Source organism: Triturus cristatus, chromosome 6 (genome assembly GCF_964204655.1).
Source record: "Triturus cristatus chromosome 6, aTriCri1.1, whole genome shotgun sequence".
Classification (NCBI taxonomy): Eukaryota; Metazoa; Chordata; class Amphibia; order Caudata; family Salamandridae; genus Triturus; species Triturus cristatus.
This window is the reverse complement of record NC_140589.1, coordinates 1,341,602,314-1,341,628,072: the sequence shown is the minus strand read 5'-3', so window position 1 is coordinate 1,341,628,072 and position 25,759 is coordinate 1,341,602,314. Positions and strand designations below refer to the sequence as shown.

The window sequence follows — 25,759 nt, the reverse complement described above, 5'->3', positions numbered from 1 at the left end:
TTGCCAGAAAGTGGGTTATTAATGTGTGAAATGGTAACCCATATCAACATAATAAACTCACCGTGGTGAGGCCTCATTTCAAGCCTCAGTGAAACTCTGATCAGTGAAACAAGCTCCTGGTAGCACTGGTACAAGCATCAGGCAGTTTTACAGAGAAATGAATATAAAGTTCAAGCAGTTCTAACATTTTTAAAGTCCAGAAATAAACAAAATAAAATTGCCAAACCAATTTAGAAAAATAAAGAAACTTTTAATAAGCAAAAAGATACCAAAAGCCAATCACAATTAGGTAACAGAAGATATGAAATTAAAAAGGTATAAGGCAAAAGGTGCCTAGAAAAAGTAAAGCATTAATGTAAAGCCTCATTTTGCATTTGACACAGACCTTGGTGCGTCTGCAATGGAGCAGAGGTCAGATACACAAGGCACGTTGCCTCAGTCAATACCTTCTGACTTAGCTTCTGTTATGGAGGTCAAAGAATTCCAGTAGGGCATGGTGAAAGCTAAAACTGGCAAGGGTTCCTCCCCATTTCTGGGAGCCAGAGCATTCCCTGCCCAGCTTCTCCAGTTTTAAGAGTCCTCACACCTCGTCTTTGGGCAGCCCAACTCTGCTGGTGCCTCTTCGGGCCCCACGGGGCAGGTCGGGGGTCCTGGTTTTGATGCTCACTGGACCTTCCCCAGCGCCGATCCCGACAACAACGCCCCCACGCCCGCTGTGCCCCCCTCCGACGCCGTCCCCATCCTCATCCCCAAGTTGGACCCGGACTGACATCGGCTGATGTCAGAAACGACGCTGGAGGGGACTTTTGTTCCCTTATTCATCCCTGGTGTTAACTATCGATCAGAGGGTTGTGATGAGGACTGGGAGGTGTCCCTGGACCCTTTAGCTGACCAGCTGGAAGATCCGGACTGGCATGAGGACCCAGGTGATGCTAGTGGTCTGAACACTTCTCCAGACATTGGCTTGCTTTCTCCTGTGGCTATGGAGGAGGGAGCATCCTATGCAGTGGTGGTGCGAAGGGCAGCCAAGGCCTTGGGCCTGGAGCTCCCTACAGTGGCAGTCAGAGGTGCTTCTACTGGTGGCAACTTCCTCTGAACCCCTCTTGCCCTTCAATGAAGAGCTTGGTGGTCCAAGCCTCTTTTTCCAAGGGTGCATTCCCTTTTGCTCTTCCAGATTGGGAATCCAAGAAGCAGGATCATCTTTGGAAGCCTTTGTTCTCTTCCTACAGCTTGGCTCTGCGGTCCGTCAATACCACATGCCACTTGGGCCGATACTCCCATAGCATCTGGGATACGGTTGCACAGCAACTGCCTCCGTGCCCAGAGGAGGCCCAGGACGTTTTATCCCAGGCAGTGGCAGATGGGAGAGATGCAGCCAAATTAACGATCAGATGTGGACTGGATACCATTGACTCACTGGGCCGAATGATTTCCCTTAGGTACTACGCCTGGTTGAGGACATCTGGCATTTCGGGGGGTGTTCAATCAACCTAGATCAACATGACCTTTGATGGTCATCATCTTTTTGGCGACAAAACAGTCTCAGCGCTGGAGCGCTTTAAAGATTCTCGGGCTACGGCCAGACTTTTGGGCCTTGCTACGCCTTCTCGCCCACTCCAGTCTGCTTTTTGTCCTTTTCAAGGCTACGGAAGAGGCACCCAACCACAACCGGTCCAGTCTAGCCACAGGCTCATCTAAGCTGCCCAGCCTCTGCGTGGCAGCGGACGTCGGATGCAACGACCTTGTGGGTCTGGGAGCGAGTGGACGGGCCAGTCCACCCTTTCCCCCCCTGCAGCAGCCTCTAAACTTTCCTAGTCCGACATTTCATGCCCATCAACAGCCAGTGGGAGGCAGGATTCGCCATCACCTCCTCCACTGGCAATCCATCACATCAGACAGGTGGGTTTTGCAAATAGTCCGAACGGGCTACTCCCTCCCCTTCAAGATTAACCCTCCCTCTATGCCACTGTCTTTCGATCGCATGTCAGTGGATCATTTAGCACTTCACCGCCAGGAAGTTTCAGCTATAGAAAGGGTCACAGTGCCCGAAGTAGGTTGTGGTTGCTATTTCTGCTACTTTCTGGTGCCCAAGAAGAACAGAGGCCTGTTTCCTAGTCAAAACCTCGGGGCACTCAACCACTTCCTTCGGAAGGAGAAGTTCAAAATGCTCATTTTGGCTAAGGTCCTGTCTGCCCTCGACCCTGAAGACTGGATGGTGGCGTTGAACTTGCAGGACGCCTATTCCTATATTCTCGTCTTGCCAGCCCACAGACGCTATCTACGGTTCATGGTGGGCCACAAGCACTTTCAGTACACCACTCTCCCCTTTGGCCTTACCAGTGCCCCTAGGGTGTTCACGAAAGTGATGGCGGTGGTCTTAGCTCATCTGCGCAGATCAGGAGTTCCAGTCTTCCCCTATCTTGATGACTGGCTATTGAAGGCCAGTTCGCCCCAGGCTGTCAACTCCCAGATCCAGACTAAGGCAGGCCTCTTGCACTTGCTGGGGTTCACTATCAATGTGCCAAAGTCACACCTAACTCCCTCTCAGCTCCATATCAACATGCTGGAGCTCCGGGCGATATGACTGGCACTGAAGGCATTCCTTCCCTCTCTCAAAGGGAAGATAGTGCAGGTGTTCACAGACAACACCACCGCCATGTGGTACTGTAACAAACAGGGCGGGGTGGGGTTGTGAACCCTATGACAGAAAGCTCTTTGCCTCTGGACATGGCTGGAAGGTCAGGGCATTATCCCAATAGTTCACCACCTGGCGGGTTCTCTGAATGCCAGGGCGGACAAACTCAGCCGTCTGTCCTTGGTCGATCACAAATAGCGTTTTCATTTGGAGGTGGTGCAAGGTCTCTTACAGCATGGTGAGAGCCTTGGTTAGATCTGTTCGCAACCAAGGAAAACGCACAATGTCAGCAGTTTTACGCAATGGAGTTTTCAAGACGGCACTCGCTTGTCGATGCTTTTCATCGCCCGTGGAACTGCGGCCTCCTGTACGCCTTTCCACATGTACCACTTATGCCCAGAGTGCTCATGAATATCGAGAATGACTGGGCCCAAGTTATTCTTGTGGCTCTGGACTGGGCACGAAGAGTCTGGTACCCCGAGTTCCTGAGCATGGCCATCGATCCTCCGATCAACCTGCCCCTTCGGGAGGATCTTCTGTCTCAGCAGCAGGGGACAGTTCTTCGCCCGAACCTGTCCCGTCTCCATCTCCTTGCATGGAGATTGAGCAGCGAAAGTTGACAGCTTTCGACCTTGCACCTGAAGTCTATAATGTCATCTTCACAGCCTGGCGTCCCTCCACTAAATCGGTATACGACTGTAGATGGAATAAGTTTGTGGCATGGTGCACAGCAAAGGCTGTGGATCCCCTTTCTGCCCCTCTTTCTCAATGTTTCTTTGGCCCAGCAGGGCGCTGCTCTGGGCACTCTCAAAGGCTATCTTACTGCTATCTCTGCTTTTCTTCGGCTACCGGATCAGCCATCCATATTCAAGTCTCCTATTGTAAATAGATTCTTTGTGAGTGAGCTTCAAACTCTGTCTTCCAAGATCCCTTTCTTCTTTGTGCATCTGGACAAAGTGGTGCTAAAAAAGGCAGGGCTGTTCAAAAACATACCGTCTTGCAATGGGTTGTCCTTTGCATAAATATATGCTATGCTCCAGCTAAGAAAGATCCTCCTGTTGGTGCTGTGTGCTCACTGCACTACGGCTACGGTAACAACCACTGCCTTAGCACACGGAGTCCCACTCCTTGCGGTGACATGGGCATCTATGCATACGTTTACAGACATTACCGCCTGGACAGCCAAGTCTGGAGGGCTAGCTACTTTGCCGGTTCGATCCTCCAGGATTTTCTGGTGTGAACTTTGTTCGCACTCCTTCCTCCGGGGATGGTATTGCTGGGGTATCTATTCTAAGGTAAGATAACTAACTGTATCTTTCAGATAAACAAGTTACTTACCTTCGGTAACGATGTATCTGTAATAGACATTAGTAGTTATATTTCTGATGGATACATCTGCCAGTGGATTCCTCACCTTGTGAATATCCCCTGCGCCAGCATTCCACGGAACTTTTCTTTCCCAGCACTCCACGTCGACGTGGGCGACGTCACAATGCGCCGGCTCCGCTCGCGACTCCGATCGACGTCACCGGAGCCATAAGAAGCCCACGTCGGCGTGATGACGTCAGTTCCCTTTTTTCCGCGCCTTCGACGCGCAACGTTTTTTTTCCAGTGCTCGTTGGCTACTTTGTAGTTTAGCCGTGTTGGTCTGTTAATTTAAGTATGTCTTCGACTAGAAAGTCGGGATTTAAGCCCTGTAGGGAATGTGGAGGTCTAATGTCGATGACGGATCCACACCAGAACTGTTTATGGTGCCTCTCTTCGGAACATGATATGGAGGAGTGCGGATGCTGTAGAAGCATGAACCCGAAGGCACTCAAGGAGAGGAAGACTAAGCTCTTCATGAAGAGGATCGGTGAGGAGAAGAGAGGTAGGAAAAAGGAGAAGTCGAAGAGGGGGTCATCGACTTCGAAGTCATCGAGGTCGAAGAAGCACCACAAGAAGAGGAAACATTCTTCTCGACGTCGGTCCTCGAGGTCCAGAAAGTCGAGGTCGAGGTCGGCTTCGCCCCTTCGACGCCGGAGCAAATGCTTGTCTCCTTCTCCTTCACCTTTGAAGTCACCGAGGTGTTCTCCTTCGAAGAAGCAGACTCCGGTTCAGTCCCCGACGCGGTCATCGGATCCATCTAAGGAGTCGACTCAGGTTCGAGTGGAGTCGGATTCTTCCATGCATGAAGATGACCAGGAGGAGTCTGTTCCGGTGCCTGAAGAGTCTGAGGCTCCGGTTGAAGATACTGCGGAGCCGACGCCGGTGACTCCACAAGGTGATACAGGGTCTTTTCCTTTTCCTCAGTTCCCGGCTCCAGGTACAGATTCTACCAATTTCTTAAATGCTATGTATGGCATTTTTAATAGGGCGGCCTACCCATCCGGAGCACCAACTGGTCCCGTGGGTCCGATGGCATTTACACTAGGGGTGCCGCAGCAGTATGCTCAGGCCCCCTTTATGCCCTTTATGCCGATGGCGCCATCTTGGCAGTTTCCGGCGCCGTCTGGGGATCCGATTCGACCTCGGAAGGACCAGCGGACTTCGGAGCCTTCCTCGACGCAGAGGCCGACTCCATCGGCGCCGCGTCCGGCGCCGCCGACTCCACCTATGGCGCCGCCGACTCCGGTACCTTTGGCTCCTCCGACGCCGCGTACGACGTCGTCGACGCCGGCTCCCCGGATCCGGTTGAGGAGGGAGGCCCAGAGGGTGTTTGAGGAAAGGAGATATCGGACAGATGTGGAAGAAGGTGAGGTTGACTCTTCCTCAGATGAATTTGAAGGCATTGATGAAGCTAGTGGTTTGGATACAACCCCAGAGTGGGAGCATGCATCTGCCAGGTCTTCTCCACCTCAGGAATTGGCTCCCTATCATGTAGTGATCAAAAAGGCGGCAGAACTTTTGGATTTGCAGCTGCCTTCTGTGGAGTACAAATCCAACTTGCTTACAGAGATGTTGCATTCTCCATCATCAATATCAGAGCCTTTGTTGCCTTTCAATGAGGCCATCTTGGAGCCGGTCTTGGAGGTGTGGAAGAAACCCCTTTCATCTCCGGCGGTGTGTAGGCAGGTGGCAAGAAGGTACAAGGTTGCACCAGGGGATCCTGACTTCTTGTCAACTCATCCATCTCCGGACAGCTTGGTTGTGCAGGCTTCATGTTCCAAGCATGCTTCGGGTGCCTTCCCTCAGTCTCCGGCTGACAGGGAATCTAAAAAGGTTGATCAGGCAGCCAAAAAGACCTTTTCCACTGGAAGTATGGCGTTAAAATCAACTAATGCTACATGCCTGTTGGGGCGTTATGTGCATGCGCTAATGGACTCCATTAAGTCTTTGGCCCCTAAGTTGCCTGAGGGGGATAAGTCGTCCTTTTTGGAGGTTGTGGCGGACACTCAGGCGGCTGCCAGACAGGTTATCCAATCAGGGTTGGATACTGCAAACTCTGTGGCAAGGATCATGGGGTCGTCTGTTGCCGCAAGGAGGCAGGCTTGGCTCCGTACCTCTGGGTTCTCAGCTGATGTGCAAGCTACGCTGGTTGATCTGCCATTCGACGGACAGAAGCTGTTTGGGGAAAAGGCAGACTCTGCCCTGCAGCGATTTAAGGACAGCAGGTTGACTGCGAAATCCTTGGGACTGCAAGCTCCAACTAGGGGTTCGTCTTTTCGAAAATTTAGAGGTTTTGGAAGATCGTCTTTTCGCTCTTACAGGCAGCCCCAACAGCAGCAGCATCAACAGCAGCAGAATCCCCTCTATAAGTCCTATAGAGGCAGACAAAAGGGTCGGAGAGGTTCTGGGCGCAACCCCTCTTCTTCCTCCTCCTCTTCTGCTCCCAATGAAGCTTCAGGGAAGCAGCCCTAGATCCCCCATCCCGGATCATGTAAGACCTGTGGGGGGTCGGGTGTCCTACTTTCTACGGGGTTGGAAATCTGTTACAACAGACCTTTGGGTTTTGAACCTCGTAGAGACTGGGTACGCCCTTCCCTTTCGGGAGTTTCCTCCCCCTTACCCTCCTTGCCAAGGTTATTGCTTGGAAGACCATCTGCTTCTCCTGCAGAAAGAAGTTCTAGCCTTGCTTCAGAAGGGTGCAATAGAGGTGGTTCCGGAGCAGGAAAGGGGTCAGGGATGCTACTCCCGGTATTTCCTGATTCCCAAAAAGGACGGCAGATTGCGTCCAATCCTGGACCTCAGAATCTTGAATTTTTACCTGAAGCAGGAGAAATTCAAGATGCTGACCCTTGCGCAGGTTCTTCAAGCGTTGCAGCAAGGAGACTGGATGGTGTCGCTCGACTTGCAGGACGCGTACTTGTCCCAATCCTGAAGTCGCACAGGAAGTATCTCCGTTTTACGGTTGGGTCGCAACACTGCCAGTTTGTGGTCCTCCCGTTTGGTCTTACTACCGCACCTCGAGTCTTCACGAAGGTGATGGCAGTGGTGGCTGCTCATCTCAGGAGGTCGGGGATTCCGGTTTTCCCCTACCTGGACGACTGGCTTCTGAAGGCAGAGTCCCCAGAGATGGTGCAGCGTCATCTGCAGGTAACATCTCAGCTGTTATTCGACTTGGGTTTTTTGATCAATGTGCCCAAATCTCACCTGGTGCCCTCTCAACGCAACCTGTTCATAGGGGCGGTACTGGACACTACTGTGTGTCGAGCATTCCCTCCACCTCAGAGGATTCTCGACATTCAAGAGATGGTCCCTTTATTCCACAATGGAGCGGTTGTTCCAGTTCTGAAGGTCCTTCGCCTGCTCGGTCTGTTCGCTTCCTGCATTCTGTTGGTCAACCACGCACGCTGGTACATGAGGGCGCTCCAGTGGTGCCTCCGCAAGCAGTGGTATCAGCACAACGGGGATCTCGGGGAGTCGATCAGGATCTCCAGAGAAGCTGCAGTGGATCTGTCTTGGTGGAGCGTGGAGGGCAATCTGTCCCAAGGACAGCCCTTCCATCTACCTCCATCGGTGGCCACAGTGATAACGGATGCATCCACTTTAGGGTGGGGTGCGCATCTTGGGGATCTGGAGATCAAGGGTCTTTGGTCTCCAGAGGAAAGGTTGCTTCACATCAACCTTCTGGAGTTACAGGCAATTCGTTTGGCGCTCAAGGCCTTCCTCCCTTCCCTTCGCGGTCAGTCGATTCAAGTCCTGACAGACAACACGACCGCGATGTGGTATGTCAAAAAGCAGGGAGGAGTGGGGTCTCTTTGTCTTTGCAGAGAGGCTTTACGTCTGTGGTCCTGGGCTCAGGACCATCAGATTTGTCTGATGGCAAATCATCTGGCCGGGGTGCTGAACGTGCGTGCGGACAGTCTCAGTCGGCAGTTCTCCGCCGACCACGAGTGGAGGCTCCATCCGGAGGTAGTTCGTCACGTCTTTCGGACGTGGGGAACTCCTCGGGTGGATCTGTTTGCCACTTTCGAGAACGCGCACTGCCCGTCATTCTGCAGTCTCCAGTATCCGATGCAGGGGGCGTTGGGGGACGCGTTTCAGTTGAGTTGGGGTTCACGACTCCTTTACGCGTTTCCTCCCATACCCTTGATTCCTCGGGTTCTGAGGAAGATTCGCCAAGACCGGGCCCAAGTCATATTGATTGCCCCGGATTGGCCAAGAAGGGTATGGTACACAGATCTTCTCCACCTCTCCTCGTGCCCTCCGCTCCGTCTCCCTCTGAGGGCAGACCTCCTCTCGCAGTCGGAGGGGCAGGTTCTACACCCCCACCTCCAGAGCTTACACCTTCATGCCTGGAGATTGAACGGGGCAACCTGGGTTCATTCTCTCTCCCACCTGATGTGGTGGACGTTGTTTTATCGGCCAGGCGACACTCCACCAAGGCCATTTACTCCTACAGGTGGTCAAAATTTGTAAGATGGTGTGGAGAGAGATCCATTGACCCTTTAAAGGCTCATCTTTCCAATGTGCTCCAGTTTGCTCTTTCCTTGGCTCAGCAGGGCTTTGCTGTGGCCACGGTCAAGGGCTACCTTTCAGCCTTATCGGCATTTCTGTGCCTCCCAGATCAACCTTCACTGTTTAAATCTCCGGTTGTTCTGAGGTTCATCAAGAGCCTTACAAACATGTTTCCTCCCACTCCATTTGTAATGCCTCAGTGGGACCTTAATCTTGTTTTAACCTTTCTAATGGGGTCCCCTTTTGAGCCTCTACATAGTTGTCCTTTGAGGCTGTTGTCCTTTAAGGTGGTTTTTCTTGTAGCCATAACCTCGGCAAGGAGGGTAAGTGAGCTTCAAGCTCTAAGTTCCAAACCTCCTTTTCTTACCTTACATGCTGAACGGATGGTTCTCAGGACCAGGGCTGCTTTCTTACCAAAAGTTGTCACTTCATTTCATTTGGGCCAGTCTATTACCCTCCCTGTTTTCTATCCACCCCCTCATCCTTCCAAAAAAGAGGAAAGACTTCATCGCCTTGACCCGAAGAGGGCTATGAGTTTTTATCTGGACTGGACCAAGGACTTTCGTCTTGATGACCAGCTTTTTATTGGCTACGTTGATCGTTCTAAAGGTAAAGCGGTGCACAAGCGCACGCTGTTGAGATGGATAATACTGACCATCAAGATCTGCTACGCCCTGGCTGGTAAGACTCCTCCTGAGGGTATTCGTGCTCACTCTACTAGAGCTAAGTCTTCAACATCTGCTCTGGCCCGGGGTGTTCCCGTGGCAGATATTTGTAAAGCCGCGACTTGGGCCTCCCTCCATACTTTCGCAAAGCATTATTGCTTGGACTCTGAGATGAGGAGGGAGGGCCACTTTGCGCGCTCTGTCTTGCAGGATTTTTTGGTATAGGAAGGTGGACACCCTCCTCCGGGAGTGGGGACTGCTGTGGAATCTATTCAAAAGGTGAGGAATCCACTGGCAGATGTATCCATCAGAAGAACAAGTTACTTACCTTCGGTAACGCTTTTTCTGGTGGATACAGTATCTGCCTGTGGATTCCTCACTGGCCCACCCGCCTCCCCGTTGTCCATCCTTCTATACCTAATGTCCTGTTAATGATGTTTCAATTTACTAGTCTAATGATGGTATTTCAAGATGTATTATTACTGTCAGAGGCATTATGTCTTTCTTTTGCCTTTTTATTTATTCTCCACACTGTGTGTGTTGCTTTGCATATTGTGTACTGTGTATACTGTGTATGTATATTGCTGTCAGTCCGTCCATGTGCCTCGAAGGCACGGAAAAAAGGGGCGGAACTGACGTCATCACGCCGACGTGGGCTTCTTATGGCTCCGGTGACGTCGATCGGAGTCGCGAGCGGAGCCGGCGCATTGTGACGTCGCCCACGTCGACGTGGAGTGCTGGGAAAGAAAAGTTCCATGGAATGCTGGCGCAGGGGATATTCACAAGGTGAGGAATCCACAGGCAGATACTGTATCCACCAGAAAAAGCGTTACCGAAGGCAAGTAACTTGTTCATTAACTACCGCCCCACCCATCTTCCCCGCTCTGCAAACTGATTTCTAGGGATAGGAACTCTCTTACAGGGCCCTAGTTGCGGCGCACCAGTGGTCAGTGTCTTTCATGGCTCTGCGCTTCTATCGTGGAAAGTTGTGTCAGAACTGACATCAGCATGCAGGGGTGGCATCTAAGTAGCCACCGCGACATCATCCCGGCGATCATGATGCGAACGACAGATGCAGAGTCGACCAACGCCACCTACCGACGTGCACTGGTACTGCTTAAGAAAAAATCTCCGATCCGGTCTGACGCCTGGGGGAAATTCTAAGGCAAGGAATCTATAACTAACATATGTCTCTTACAGATACATCGTTACTGAAGGTAAGTAACTTGTTCTTCAGCCTGCATTCAGCCTGTAACTAATAAGCCAGTGCACCACATTTTCTGCACCATCTACTGTGGTCTTATAAGAGAGTTAAATAGACCAGATGGGCGAAACAATTGTAGTCTGGAATATCAAGTACAAAATGTTGTGATACCTCAATATCGTAGCCAAAATATTGAGGGCCAAAATATAGAAAGGTGAGTGCATATATCTAAATGAATTGACTTTTCCTAACTCCACATCTACGCACTTTGAAGATATATATATCGTCAAGGTACACATATGTGGAGTTAATTATAGAAAATCTATTCATACTTGCATGTTGATATTTTTGTCCTCAAAATGTTGGTTATGATTTAAGGTATAACAATGTTCCTTACTGGATATTCAGGAGCCACACTGGGTTAAACCAGTTTTACCAGTACACATTTAAGGGCAGAGCAAATGCATGTGGCGCTAATTAAAAGTATCACAGTGTATTGTGTCCTCATTCCGCAAAAACAGGGAACAGAAAACGTGAAAATGCAGACTGACTGTCCAGAAAAGGCGAATTTCCTACAACAATAATAGAGAAATATTTTTGAATGAACAAATATGTTAAGAAAGCATAAGCACATCAAAATATGGCATTTGAATTCACCAGTCCTGCCCTCTCGCTATCAGATTGCTTTTGAACAAAATATGCATTATAATCACTTCGTTCTCGCTTTCCGGCACGATAGGTCTTGAAGTAGCAGTGGTTCTTGTTTTGCCCGAGGCCCTTTTTATCTTAACACTGGTGCCACCTTCCTTGACTTGGCTTGTGATTTTAAGTCATCGCAGCTGATTGCACGCTGACATGGTCACAGCTCGCTTGCGGTTCCGGGCTAGCCACGGTTCATGACATTTGAAAACACATTTCTAAAGGTTTTACGACGATAAAGGTCAATCCAGAAGTAGCTGTTGGTGTTTAACTTTTGAAGAGCTTGCATTTTTAGCTTGGGATGAGGTTGCATTTTCTCTGTTTCAGTTGTTAGAATCTTTAAGCACATACAATAAAAGAAATGATCTATATCGCGGATGCGGTCTTTCAATCTCTATCCCTCCTCGCTCTTTCTTTCATGCTATTTCACTCACTCGATCTCTCTCACTCTTCTTCTCTTACATTGTTTTTCTTTCTTTCTTTTTTTCTTTCTTTCTTTCTTTCTTTCTTTCTTTCTTTCTTTCTTTCTTTCTTTCTTTCTTTCTTTCTTTCTTTCTTTCTTTCTTTCTCTAGCTATCTTTTTCTTAATCTATCTCTGGGATTAGTGCTTCCTAAACAATTCACATCTGCATCACAAGTGTTTCAGAGGAGCACCCTGACCACATAAACAGAGCAAAACTTCCCCCATCCGTACTACCCAACTGTGTTTGACTGAGAATGATCCAGATTGTGGCTGCAATAACATCTCACTCCAAAATGTCTCTCACCCTGTGCTGACACTCCTGCAGCAGAGAAATAAATGAAAACATTGAGAAAATATAAAAAAGAAGACAACATAATGTAACTGCCTGCAAAATGCTTTGACAATCTGAAGTGTGATCAGGTGTTTTGAAACATTTTGGCACTGAAGTTTTTGACAGCCATGTTTCGTGTTTGGTGGACATTTTCTATATATGTTTCCACATTTTCGGTGTCACAGTAAAGCTTACTTGTTTACTTTATTCATTATTTATATATTTTATGGATCTATGGAGGTACTCTGGCTTTAACAACCCGATTCAATGCTATAGCAATAAAAGCTATAGACAAAAAAAATCGATTTCAAATGATTTCATATATGGAACGTAGTTTGGGGCTATTCACAATTCAAGAGTTAAAGAACTCCAAATCTTTGCAACATAGAAAAAAAGTGTCCACCAGCCTTGTTCATATTTCTAATCTTAGAAATGACCAATTGGTGATCTTTAGTAGATTGTAAAAAGTGGGCCAGAGTTTGGGAAGAAAACAGTAGACTAATGATAGAAGGATCTTGACTGTGCAGCACTGTAAAGCACATGTTTATGGGGCTGTATCATGGTGGACCTGTTTTTATGCACCTGCAGTGTGTGAAGTGAATTAGTTTAACCCAATGTTTCGCCGAATTAGGGCTTGAACTTCAGACAGTACAGCTCAGTAGTGCCGTCTTAACGCATGGGCATGCTGGGCAGTTGCCCGGGGGCCCCATGAGCATAGGGGACCCATGTAGACCAGAATTTGACTCTAATTTTCTGTTAAACATTTTTATTCCTGTGAGTGGTTATGTAGACAGGGCCCAGGGCACTGCTTTACCAAACTGTATAAGATGAAGAACCTAGATAACAAATGGCGGTAGCCCCCGAATAGAGGAGTTTACTTTAACCAAGGCATGAGCCTATAACCTATTGTATAAAGAAGAAGGGGGACTAGGAGCAGATAAAGGTCCAGTAACCGTGCTCCAAAAGACAATATCCAATTCAAATTGGAATTGGATGAGCATATAACCACCTGGATGATTGGGTGGTGTGTCTTAGATGGAAAAATGACATTTACACATTTGCCACTTGTAGTTTAAAGAACAGCTCAAAATCGAACTGCAACCCCATGTTCCTTATCGATGTAGCATCATTGGGAAACTGGCCTAGAGATTCTGGGAACCACCTTCTTATGTCAGTGTAAAAAAGCATTCATCTAATCTGAGGCTGTCCATGAGCAAGTGTGAAAATTATTTTGCACCGGATTGTCCTCACAATCAAGCTTGTGGATAAGATGAGTATTGTTAGTATAATACATTTGAAGCTTCTAATTAATCTACCAAATGGAAGCCATGTACATAGTGAATAAGGCAGAGCACAAAGAAGATCTCAACGGCACACCACAGGTCAACTGTATGGATGTTTACCAATAAAAGGCATAATGCCAGTATGGCTGCATTCTATTGAGAAGGAAGACATCCATCTTTGATGCTGATACCAGCCCCACAGAGTCTAGTTGTAGGAGCTGCAGGGAACACCGTATCAAAAGAAGCTAAGAAATCAAGGAGGACTATTGCTGCCATGTTCCCCCACACCCATTCCTCTAGGCCCAAAATCATGCTTAGATCATGTCGAAGTACTAGCAAAGCTACTTCAATTCCACAATGGGCTTTAAATCATGCTTTGATGGTGTCCAACCAGGAACTGATGACAATAAAAGAAGTCAATAGAGCATTCACTTCGCATTCTGCTCTCTTTGCATAGAATAGAAGTAATTATATGGGTATGTAATTGTAGATAGATAAGCAAAGGGCTTTTTAACAATGGAATCACATAAGCTTTTGCACACTAAGGTTCAAAAGTAGCAACTTCGTACACGGAGTTTAACAAGGCTGCATAACATTGATGCAAAGGATGGGAGATGCCAGATGCAAAATACATGTAGGGCAAGGGTCAAAATCTGTCCAACTGCATGAGTGTGTGCAGTGGACTCTATTAGTTTTCTGAAGGCATTACATATGTTGAATCAATCCTTTTTCTACATTCCAAGAGAGCTCTTATGGTCTTGTGAGGAATAGTTCACGACTAGGGAAAGAAAATGACTAATAGTACGAACTAAGTATACGTCTTTTTCATAGCTTTTTAAGACCTACAAATGTTTGCCTTTTGTTGTCTTTTGTTCTATACTTACAGTGTCATGTGCGTCCTAGCATATTATAGGACAGTGTGGCTTCAACAGTGAATAATGGTACTGGAGGGAAGCAAGTCCCGAGGGATGAGAGAGAGAGTAGATCTATCTGGAGCCAACTCATCCAAAGCTGAAGCGATCCAAGTATCAAATAGAGAATTATTCGCCTTTTGGATGTTTCGAGTATTGTTTATTCCTTAATGATGTACAGAAATGTTCTTCCATAATCTTAGAATGCCTTTGCTTCTTTATGGAGCTTGCGGTAGAATTCCATAAAATTGAATATCAGTAAATTAGTGTAAACTCAATTGCTGAGTGATCAGGCTATGTAACAGGAAAATGTTTAAAATCAGAGATGCATTTGTCAGAGACGAGTATTAGGATAATACAGTGGCCTGCACTATCCATGGGGGCATTCCTCTTTTGTGAGGCCTAGTGGTGTACGTCTCCATCAGTGTTTTAGGAGATGAGTGATTAGGAACCACTACTCTCACAGTAAAATCACCAAAACAATACATTTAAAACCATTCAGAGTCATAAAGGCAATAAAGTTGGAAAACTCTTTACCAAACTTTGTTGCCAATCCAAAAGGGTAATGAACCAGAAAAAGTTGTAGAGATACTATGAGAAAGATTAAAAACAAATCATTTGGCCACCTGCATCCAGTCCATCATGATAATAAAATCTAAATGTTTCTGATAGATAACATCTAACTCCTGCACAATTCTGGTCACTGGATCAACATGACAAATGTTTAATTTAGATGGAACAAATAGATAATTAATCAGTGGCTGAAGTAGCTTAGATCCCTATTTTCAATATATTCACTATTGTAAAAACATGGGTTGCTGGTTGAGGTCAACCAATACCCACAATCCCTGTCAGATTGAACCAAAAAAGTCACTAAATTAACCTCTGCTTAACCCTGTGGTAGCTTGGCACAAGAGCAGTCAGGCTTAACTTAGAAACAAAGTGTAAAGTATTTATGCAGCACTTAAACAGTCATAATGTGAAAGCAAAACAGAAGAAAAATCCCACACCAAATTAGTAAAATAGAGTACATTGTAATAAATTATTGGATACCAAACAACAAAAATCCAATCAGTAGAACCGGAGGTATGAATTTTTAAAGTTCAAAGTGAAAATTAGTGTCTTAAAGATCAAAGCTCCAACTTAGACATCTAGTCACGTGAGACTGGTACAAAGTTGAATGTTATGGCCAACTGCAATGGTGCACTGGTCGTATATACAAAATGAATTGGGCCTTGTTGTCACTTACCTAGAAGAAGATTTGAAGAAAACTTTCTGAAAAGGTAAAGCTTAACAGGGCACGGTAGATGGCCGTGTCTGAGAAGGTGGCATCCTCATCATCGGGGAGCTGCTGGGCAAAGTTGTGGCGAAAATTCCTAAATTTGGAGTTAGTCTCTTTCATGGATATTGAACATTTTCAACCAGACAGAGCTGAAGTCTGTAGCCGACAAGGGCTTGAAAAGCCTGAATAACCCTTCTGCGAGCAGCCGCTAAAGGGCATTTGCTGCGGCGGGGAAAAACATAAGGGGAGCTGCTGCAAAGTCCAGCCAACTGGCTATGCACCTTGGGTGGGTGAGCATGCAGGTAGGTCCCAGTCTCCCCTCAGTTTTTTAGAGCACATTTTGTCAGGAAGTCCTAAGCTTTGGATTTGGGCTATCTGGACACCTTTAGCAACACTTCCAAGGGTCCAGGACTGGACATGCACCACTTTGAGGGTCTGGAATCACTTAGACTGGGCGCAGAAGCAGGTTTAAGATGGTTGGAACTTTTTCTGTCCCTGAAGCTCTGATCAGGAGGCCAGCTAACTAGCCCTTGGAGTCACTGTGGAAGTCCTGGGGTCAAGCAGGAAAGCAGGTCTCAAGTAGCAGAGCATCTGAGGGCACAACGCTGGCTTCCAGCAGCAGGGCAGTCCTCTATAGTACACAGCAGGCCGCGGCAGCAGGGCAGTCCTCTGAGAGTCCTTCTGCAGGTCCAGCAGTGAACTGAATAGTGGGTCTGGTGCCAGAATTGAAATTGAAGAAACTTCTAGAGTTTCCCCCCAACAGAAGTGTATGGAACTTCATGCCTCCCTTCCCTGGTCCCAGTCTATCTGGGGGCACTATAGGTGAGTGTGAAGTTCTTAGGGTGTGGGCCAAGGCAGGGTGTTTAAGAGGCAAGTGGGGCTGTGCACAGCTCTGCCCCCCCAATCCTGCCTGGATGGCTGATCCTGCCAACACCCAGTCCCTCTACTATGTGGCTGTCTGGGAGGAACAACAAAGACCAACTGCCAAGTAAATTTAGTCATGTGACCCAAGAAACAGACTGCAGGCATCAAATGGTTAGGACAAGAGAATGCCAACCTTCTAAAAGTGGCATTTTCAGAATTGTGACTTAAAACCTGACTTTACCCTTAAAGAGGATTCAAAATTAAAATTCCTTAGGCCCCAGACAAGACATTTCTACCTGCTCCCAAACAAACGTTGCCGCTTATTAAGTATAATAAAGTAACACAATGTTATGCTATGGGAGAGGTAGGACTCAGGGTAGCAAACAACAAATGTGTGAATTTTTCACTGCCAGACATGTAAAACCTAAAAGTGCATGACCAACGTTTGCACCCTGCCTTATGGTGTGTTTAGGGGCTACCTTAGAGGTGACTTATTTGTAATAAAAAGAGAGTTTTATGCCTGACAAGGGAGTTTATTTTGCCAACTCGAATTGACAGTTTAATACTGCATGCGGGTTGTAATGGCAGGCCTGAGACATGGTTTAAGTAGCTACTTGGGTGGGTGGCACAATAAGTGCTGTAGGCCCATTAGTAGCATTTTATTGATCAGTCCTGGCTATATGGCATACCACTTTACTAGGGACTTATAAGTAAATGAAATATGCCAATCAGGTGTAAGCCAATTTTACAATGTTTTGGGAGTGAGCACAAGCACTTTAGCACTGGTTAGCAGTTGTAAAGGGCTAGAGTCCTACGGCCAACAGAAATGAATTCAGCAAATCAGCAGAAGACAAAAAGTTTGGGGGAAGGCCACCCTAGGGCTGAAAGGTCTAACAACTATATTTTACCAAGAACCTAATATTCAATAATGCAGCAGGCAAGCCTTAAATCCACGACTGCTGTGGCTCCTGATTTTTCAAAATCTGAGAAAACTTGTGAAGCATGCATTTTATCTAAATCAGCAGTCGTAGGTGGTGTAGCTGTTCAAACTTGTATATGGTGGTGTGGCAGACTCAGTGGTTCGTACAGCGGCCATCATTGGTTCATAGATGGGCTTACCTTGATTCGCGGCCACGCCAATTACCTATTAATGTAGGGTACTAGCTCCCTGCACATGCTCAGGCTTGGTGAAGCAATTTGATTAACTATCTCAAAATGTTCATCCCAGAGGCAGGAATAACATAAACAAGAGCATCAATGCCATTTTATTTACATTAAACTGGTCATCTGTTTTGCTTCTGAGTTGCATCTGATGATTGGCTTCACATTAGATTAGTCCCTTGCCAGCCTCCCCTCATAGATCACTTTTTTGGTACGAGTACTAGAATCCTCTCCCCATATTGCTTGTCCCACGTTATTTATTCAAAGATCTTTTTTACCATAACTGTAAAATACCTAACAGCAAAAGATGAAGCAAGATACCTGAGTGTGCTGTGATGTTGTCACTTGGCTCTCACACTGTAGATGAACTGAACATTACAGTTTACATCTTTGTCAGTCTATCCAGTTGTAATAGAATTGTTAGCAAGCAAGATTTAGGCGAGGTAAAGGTTAATTGCCTTTTTACTTTAATTTCTGAGCTATTTTAATATTTTTAACGAATGAAAATAAAAGTTTAGATAGAAATGTTTGTTGATGGTTCAACAGAACTATGACTATAAAGAACATCCCTTCTACCTGATCTCTTGTTTGCAGAATAGTGACACTTTCAATATCAAATTTGGAGTCACACATGTGCAATTATCAACTTGTCATTCAATAATCTTTGAAGGATTTGAAAAATACCAAGAGATTAAAAACGATGATGTTTTTAGTGCTGAATGAAAGAAATATACATATTCTGCCAGCTGGGATTTCCTATTATACCAACAGAAACGTTTAGAGAAAAGTACCGGGCTGTTCACAAATGCCTTTAAAGGGAATATGTGAAAAAGTATATATGGCTTAGTTTTGAAACAGCTTTTAATCACAGTGTTGTTTAGCCTTTTGTTTCTTGTTTCCTCAGTGGAGAAGATGGAGAAAAGGAGGAGAAAGGTAAAGATGATAAACCTAAGCAGAAGGTCAGACAGCTCCATACACCACGCTATGGGGACCAAGAGGTACAGGAGTCTGCCTTTTGGAAGAAAATCATAGCCTACCAGCAGAAACTTCTTGTAAGGGGCTCTCTAAAGTATTGAAAGTGTATATTGCAATTGTATATCACCATGCATGGAGTTTTCCCTTATGGAAATAGCAGAAACCAAATTAATTTTGTTTTTGCAACAAAGGTCACATACCATAAGAAATATCTGTTATGATTTTAGAGTTCCGATTTCAAAAAGTCTTATGCCCAGATTTACTAAACCTATGCATTGTCCTAGTGTCACACAAGGTGAACCAAAGAACAAAGCAAAGGGTTTAGTAAGATTTACAAAGCCATGCAAGGGGCGATATGTGCTGTCTTTTGTGACTTTGAAAATAAATGTAACACAACACAGTGGCTTGTGCTGCGTTGATTCACATTTCATAGTGATTGTAGTTCCATGAATGAAGCATGGATGTTCCCATGTATGGACTCATTGATTTTGACTCATTCCCATATTTAAATGAATCAGCAAACCTGGAAATATGCCAAATTGATACTCCACCCCAACCATGGCTTAACAGTCATAAATATGTTTATTTCTTGTCATTACTTCATGTTTCTGTATGTGATGCATTCTGTATCACACATTGAAAGAGGAAATTACCCCTTATGATTGTCTTTGGGAAGGAGGGTATCCTTTCCTGCACAAAAACAATGCTGATCGTAATGCCTGCATTGGCTTTAGGTAGCCTCAAACGCACCAGTGCAGGTAGTGAGCTGAAGATATAGTAGATATGGTTCAGTTCAGCTCTCTCCCGTACATGCAACGCAGCACAGCAACTGTGCTCGCTTCCTTGCATGAAGGCCAAAACTAGTTGCCTTCCAAATACCCTTTGGCAAGTGTTTCCAATTTCAGGTAGAGTATGGCAACAGCATGCTAGATAAACGTCGAAGGCTGCCTCTGACCTTAACTGTGATCTGTGAGCATGTAGCATACTAAAACCTTCAAGGTAAAAATGCTAAGCTTCTAGGGTAGGATTTAGACTTTGGTGGTAATGGAAACTCCTGCGAGAAAGTGTTGTATAAAGATCAGACTTGAAAGATTACATTTTTCCTGCCAAACTACTATCACGATGGAGGAAATTGCACTGCTGAATTGTTCTGTAGATTTAGCTTCAGCCTCTAAATAGGATCCTTTTCAATTACCGCCCAACTCTACACTTGTCTTGGTTCTCTCCTTTCCTGTGTGGTTATTTAATCATGTTGACTAGTTTTAACATCTTCCATTCATAAAGTACCGAATTGTAAATACCAAGACATGTATGAGGTTGGTTGGAACTTCCTTAATGATATATGTCAGGGATAACAAAAATTGTGGGATAAAAACACTCGAACCAGCGCTCCTTAATTACTGGGAACGCCCATAGGTACCAATCTCTGCGTTCGTTTTTTTTTTTGCTTGTCTTTGCCATTACATACATAATACTGCATACCTCAACCCATGGAGATGTAGGCAGCTGTGGCAGGCGTACTAAGCTCTGCACTTTTCGAGTTCTTTCTTATATACATTTATTATTAACACTACCTGGAATCCAAACTTGCAAGGGAGTGAGAGGTAATTTTGCTAAGGGCAGGTCATCCAATACGAAGTGCAACTCGCAAGAAAAACCCAGAGGCCGTTTGAAATGAAGGCTTTTCAGACGATAATTCTGTGCACTCGCCTCCCTCTGATCACCGCTGTTAAAGCCCAATTCAATTAATGTTTGCCGTGGTTTGCATACCTATCAGTAGTATATGTCATATATATATCCAGCTCGTGGCAAGATATTTTCAAAGCTAATACAATTTTTCTCTGCTCCTTTGGTTCCACAGAACTATTTTGCACGAAATTTCTACAACATGAGGATGCTGGCTCTGTTTGTTGCTTTCGCCATTAACTTCATCCTCCTGTTCTATAAGGTACAGTATGGCTAACACTATTATTTAGCGGCTTTAGAGCTTGGACCATGCCTCTCGCCCACCCCAAACATAGATGTCTCGCCTTTGGGACAATATAAGTGTTGAGCCATGCAACAGTTGCATAACTAAATACTTATAAGGTCCCAAAAGCGAGACCTATTGGCTATGCAAAGCGGCCGCGACAGTGAAAGTGATCGCGATCACTATCAAACATCAAAGCGGCCGTGCGGCCGCAAAAGTGAAAGTAATCGCGGTAAAGCGCGGCGCGCGCCCGCGCACATGCACTATAGCTCTAGGCTGGCCTGGTAGCACTTTTTGGAGCCCTCTCAATAAGTCTCGCCAGACCAGCGCATGCGCTGGGTCAGGCGAGACCTAAAAAATGGCTGTCCCAGCATAGAAACCATGGGGCAGATTTACAGGAAAGTGACGCATCTGTAGAGATGCATCACTTTCCTTGCGCTATCATGCAATCCCCTTACGTTACCATGGATGCGCCGTATTTACAATACGGCGCACCATGGCGCTAGGATTGACAGTTGCATCAGAAATTCTGACGCATCTGTTGACGGAAAAGTAACGCATTGCTGGAGTCGTGTCGCAAGCAGGACGCAACTCCAGCAATGTCGCATGCACGACGCAACTCCAGTAATGCTTAGGGGCACCCTATGACTAACATGCTGCGTCACTCCTTACGCCTGCTTCAAGCAGGCGCAGGGTTTTGACGCAGCATGGACGTAAAAGTGTCTCCGTGAAATCTTGTAGATTTCCCTGCGTCACTTTTACGGGACTTCCTGCGACAGAACGCCCACCCTGCATACATTAATCCTGACGCAGGTTTAATGTGGCGCAGGGCTTCACAACGTGACGCATCTCTCTAGATGCGTCACGTTGTAAACTTTTATGCTGCTGCTGCGTCACAAAAGTGACGCAACGACGGTGCAAAAGTGGCGCAAGGGGCTTGTAAATCTGCTCCTTATGTTGTGAGAGTCCCTCTGAGATCTTGTTTCCCGAGCGTTTCTCAATCTAGACGCAGGTCCAGCCCCAGCTTTCCACAAATTTCCCATTCGCTTGCTCTGTTTCAGGCCTAGTCACAAACAAGATCAAAATGTAGACAAAGAATCATTATTTTGAAAATTGAGTTATTTTTTTTCCAAAGAGGAAAGAAGTTAGCAAAAGAAACAATGGGCCAAAGTTGCTCAAGGTTTTAACTGGCCCGAGCATGACTCTGATCAAAGTGTCTCGAAGCATGGCAAAGCGCCGAAAACAGCAGTGGCAGATTAACTTTCATGCGCAAAACCTATTTTGTGCTGAAAAATGACTCTTGCCCCTAAACCCTGTGCCCCATCCTCCTGTTAATGTATGCAAGGGATATGTGCCTTGAGCAATCAAGCGAAAAACCTATGAATTTAGGACAAAACAGATTAAGCCATTTTATTAAATCTTGCTTTGTACTAAAAATTAATGCTTGAGAAAAGCAATTACAAGCAAGTGGTCAAGCAGTATAGTCAGATCTGTAAGTGTGATGTAAAAACTGGGTGGTCTCTCAAAGAGGCGTGGTCAATGTAATTAAGGGCGTGGCTTAAAACACTAAGCGCAAAATCTGTGCTTAGCAATTTGTGCCGTACGAGTGGTATTTTGCCGCTTCTGTCATTGCATCCAGATATATAATACAACAAGTAATATTACACCTACAGCAAGCCAAAGATATTGGCTTTTTCAATGGTTGTTAGTTGAATAAGCAACAACTATGACTTCGTTGACTATAATCAGTGCTTTGAATGGGAAAAAATAAGTGCAGGTACTCATTAAATTGAGCTAGTGGCGTGGCTAGAGGCGGAGTGAGACATGATGATGCAAAAATACTTCTATTGAGTATTCATTTTGCCCTTGCATTGCCCTGCAAAGTGGTCTAAAACTTTCCATATGTGAAAATTAACGTCTAAACCCCTGAATGAGCCAAGCCACCAACAGTACTTTTATCACTTTCAGGCTAATAATCAGTGTGCTCTAGGACGAGGGAGAATCTGGCATTTACACAGGTTGTGGCACAGAATGAAACATGTGAGGAATGTATCAATCTAAACAAAATGTGTTAACTCCTTACACAAAATGAAGGCCAAACATTCATGTTTCCTTGTTTTGAAATATTTGCAGCTTCTTAATATCATAATAATTCTTATGTTCCTACTTGCTTGCATTTGGGGCAATCCTTATATATTCAAAAGTGCACACACACAAGCAAGCATTCCATGCATTTCTTTTCAAATACATCGTGATTCTGTTCCTCTCAGACATACACTCTGTCTTCACATCTCAAACCTCGAGATCCCTCCCACGCTCACCTGTCTCCCTTTTGTAGCTAATTCTGTCCCACTCTCTTTACCCCATTGTATACTATCACTCTCTCTACCATCACTCTTTGCATTTCTAACCTGCCCTTTCTACGCCTCTCTACAACTTTCCAAAGCCGTCTGGATCTCTTCCTTATCTCAATCTGCGCTTACCCCTACTGCCTCTCTATCTTTTCCTACTTTAAACTCTCTGCTCCTTCCCCCTCACTCTACACCTTCACTCAACCCCATTTCCCCTCCTCTGCCTTCGGCAGAAGGCGTCACTGCCAAAGAGCTTGCAGTGAACACTGCGAGGTCCTGAGCATGTAGAGGTCAGGGGAAGAACAATAATGTCCTCCCACCCCACCTGGGTACCAGGGAGGCTGCTTAGGCCATTTTCACCACCTCATCCCTGCCCATCATGGACTCAATGTCCCAGCAGGCGGGTGGGGTGGGGGTGGATTCGCAGGGGCAAGTGAGTCAGGGGAGAGACAGTCCGACCGCAGTGGAAGGCCAAGGGGTGAAAATGGCCCTTTGTACCTGCGTTCCCCCACCACCACTCATGCACAGGCCCTCGCCAATGTTCCAAACACTAACAACGCGACCCAGCATCAATGCCTGGCAGGGGGGGTGGTGAGGACAAGGAGAGTTCCCTTCTTGTTAGGAAGGGAGCAGAGGTCCTCTTGCCCCTGCGGCAGGCCTCCAATAGGCCGCTCAGGCTCCATCAGGCAGCTTGCCACAGAGTAATACAGACAGACGACAACGACCAACCCCTTCCCAAAAAAATGGCATGCAGCTGGCCCTCGGGCACCAGTCCAGTGACCATCTTATCAGTTCGACCCTGAGCACCGGTACTCTTCTTGACAGTGAAGAAGTGCCGGTACTCAGCTTGGTAAAAATAGGAAGTGCCGGTACTCAGTACTGGTGAGTACCGGCCCAATTAAAGCACTGAATATAATATGACAATCCTTCAGTTCTGAAATGTGAGACTGAAAGAACTTTAAGGAGTCTCTTCGAAGTTACCCCAAAGGCAGTGAAAGGTGGTGCTGCTGCAGAGTTAAGATTTTGTTTTCACCATGAGGGTGATGGCAAAAATGGATAGCCCGATAGCAACCTGTCTCGACTCCTGCTTTTTAGAACTGCCGGTGCTCAGCACCGGCAGGACCCGGCCTACTTAAAGCCCTGAATATATTGCCTAATATACCTACATGTCTACTGTCCTCTAAAATACTCATCTTTTGTTACTGACTTCTGAGCTGGCGTCTCCATGTTGGAATTTGTTATATATATATATATATTTATTCGATCAACAGCATCTTCATACACATACATAAAATCACGTAACACACAAAATTTCATAAAATGTTTTAAAAAACAGTGGTTTAAGATAACATTGACTTTGTGGTACTATACAGCATTCAAAACAGGTTGTAATTTGTGTTTTTACCGTAAAATCAGAGCTGTCAATTAAAAACACCAGCATTATAAACAGTTCAATCCCATCATTCCCCTGCTGTCCCACTGAGTCGCCTTGGAGCCGGCTTACCCTGCCTGTTCAATATACCTACATCAGGATATTATTTAATCACTTTAGACCTCTGCCACAGGCATAAAACAGATATTTTGATATTGTAAAAACAAGCTGCCTTGTCGTGTCTGACCTAAATATGCGCAAAGCATCAGAGGGACGTGAAAAAGAGAGCAGTCGGCAGGCCGGGATGATCCAGGTTTTTCTTAAGTTTGCATAGGCGGGACAGAAGAAAATAAAATGTTCTATAGTCTCTGTTTTTCAATGCATTCAGTGAGAGAACCCGAATCCTAAATTGTATATAAAGTGCTCGTGCCTTGGGGGGTTCAACATCATTCATACACAAATCCAACTTAAAACAGCTTTTGACATTTAAAGAGGTGAAGGTTAAAGTGCTAGGTGCTCTAACGTCAGTCCAAAAAGAATCAACAAAATACCATACCTTTTTTAGCAGGGGTGCCATTTTTTTGTAATGGACTACGGGTCCTCCTACATTATTTTCAGGCCCAGTCTGAAAAGCCACTCCTTAACCTTGTTAAACCAGAGCAGTCACTGTGTATGTCTTTGAAGATTTAATAATTCCTCCACTGCATCCGAATCTAGAGGCTACTGGTCCAGAGTCTTACCCAAAACATAAGCATCTTAAGGACAGCAAAATGGGGGGGAACAACCTTTACAACGCAACTTTTACAACGCACTACCATTACAACGAAACTGTTACAACGCAAGTGGATTTACAACGCATGCCATTACAACGCAAGTCTTTACATCAACTTGCGCTAGATGGCATGCTAACATTACAAATAGTGTAGTTTACTATCCCAACACCTTCCCTACTGTTAAGTGGACTGGAGTTGGAATAGTAAATTACACTTTTCTAATGTTAGCACGCCATCTAGCGCAAGTCGATGTAAAGACTTGCGTTGTAATGGCATGCGTTGTAAATCCACTTGCGGTGTAACAGTTTCGTTATAACAGCATGCGTTGTAACAGCACGCGTTGTAACGTCATACATCCCAAAATGGGTAATAGGCTTTAGACCAAGGTCAGGGCATAGGAGTTATAGGGGCATGTTCATTGGGAGGTTGAGGATTGCCCTTAAAATGTATTTTCTGCAACCTCTAGCTGTTTCAAATGTTCCAGCCCCCACAGTACTGCCCCATAAAGGGCTGCACCTAGGACTTTAGTCCAGTGTATTTCTAGGATAAGGGAAATTGGGCAGAAGGCTGAGCATTTTACCCTCTTTACTATTGCACAGTCTGTGTGCTAGAGTGTCAGTATGCTCTTCTGAATTTTGGTAGTCCATGCTAAATTGTCACCGAAGGCATTGACCTGCTCTAAAAATTGGGTACTTAGCCTCACTTGCCCCTTGGTACATTTATAGGGATTAAAAACCATAAACTTTATTTCAAGACCCCCGTCTTTGCATGCTTCAGTGAACTTGGGTAGCCCATTCTGGATGTCCATTGGAGTTTTGGAAATTAGCAGCGTACTGACTGCAAATAGCAAAGAGGGTGTAAGGTTACCAGCTAATCTTGGCGGGTCACCTCCACAGTCATTAAGTTTGCTTATAAGCCTGTTCATCTACAAGCTGAACAAG

General features: G+C 45.8%; 1 protein-coding gene across 1 annotated transcript in view; it reads left to right on the top strand.

Annotated features, from left to right (window-relative positions):
• Positions 1 to 25,759, top strand: part of RYR2 (ryanodine receptor 2) — a 3,458,987-nt gene that overhangs the window by 3,127,403 nt on the left and 305,825 nt on the right. The window contains exons 90-91 of the mRNA XM_085612346.1: positions 18,283 to 18,430; positions 20,215 to 20,301. Of these exons, the coding sequence (XP_085468472.1) occupies positions 18,283 to 18,430; positions 20,215 to 20,301 (235 nt within the window). The remainder of the gene's footprint in view (positions 1 to 18,282; positions 18,431 to 20,214; positions 20,302 to 25,759) is intronic.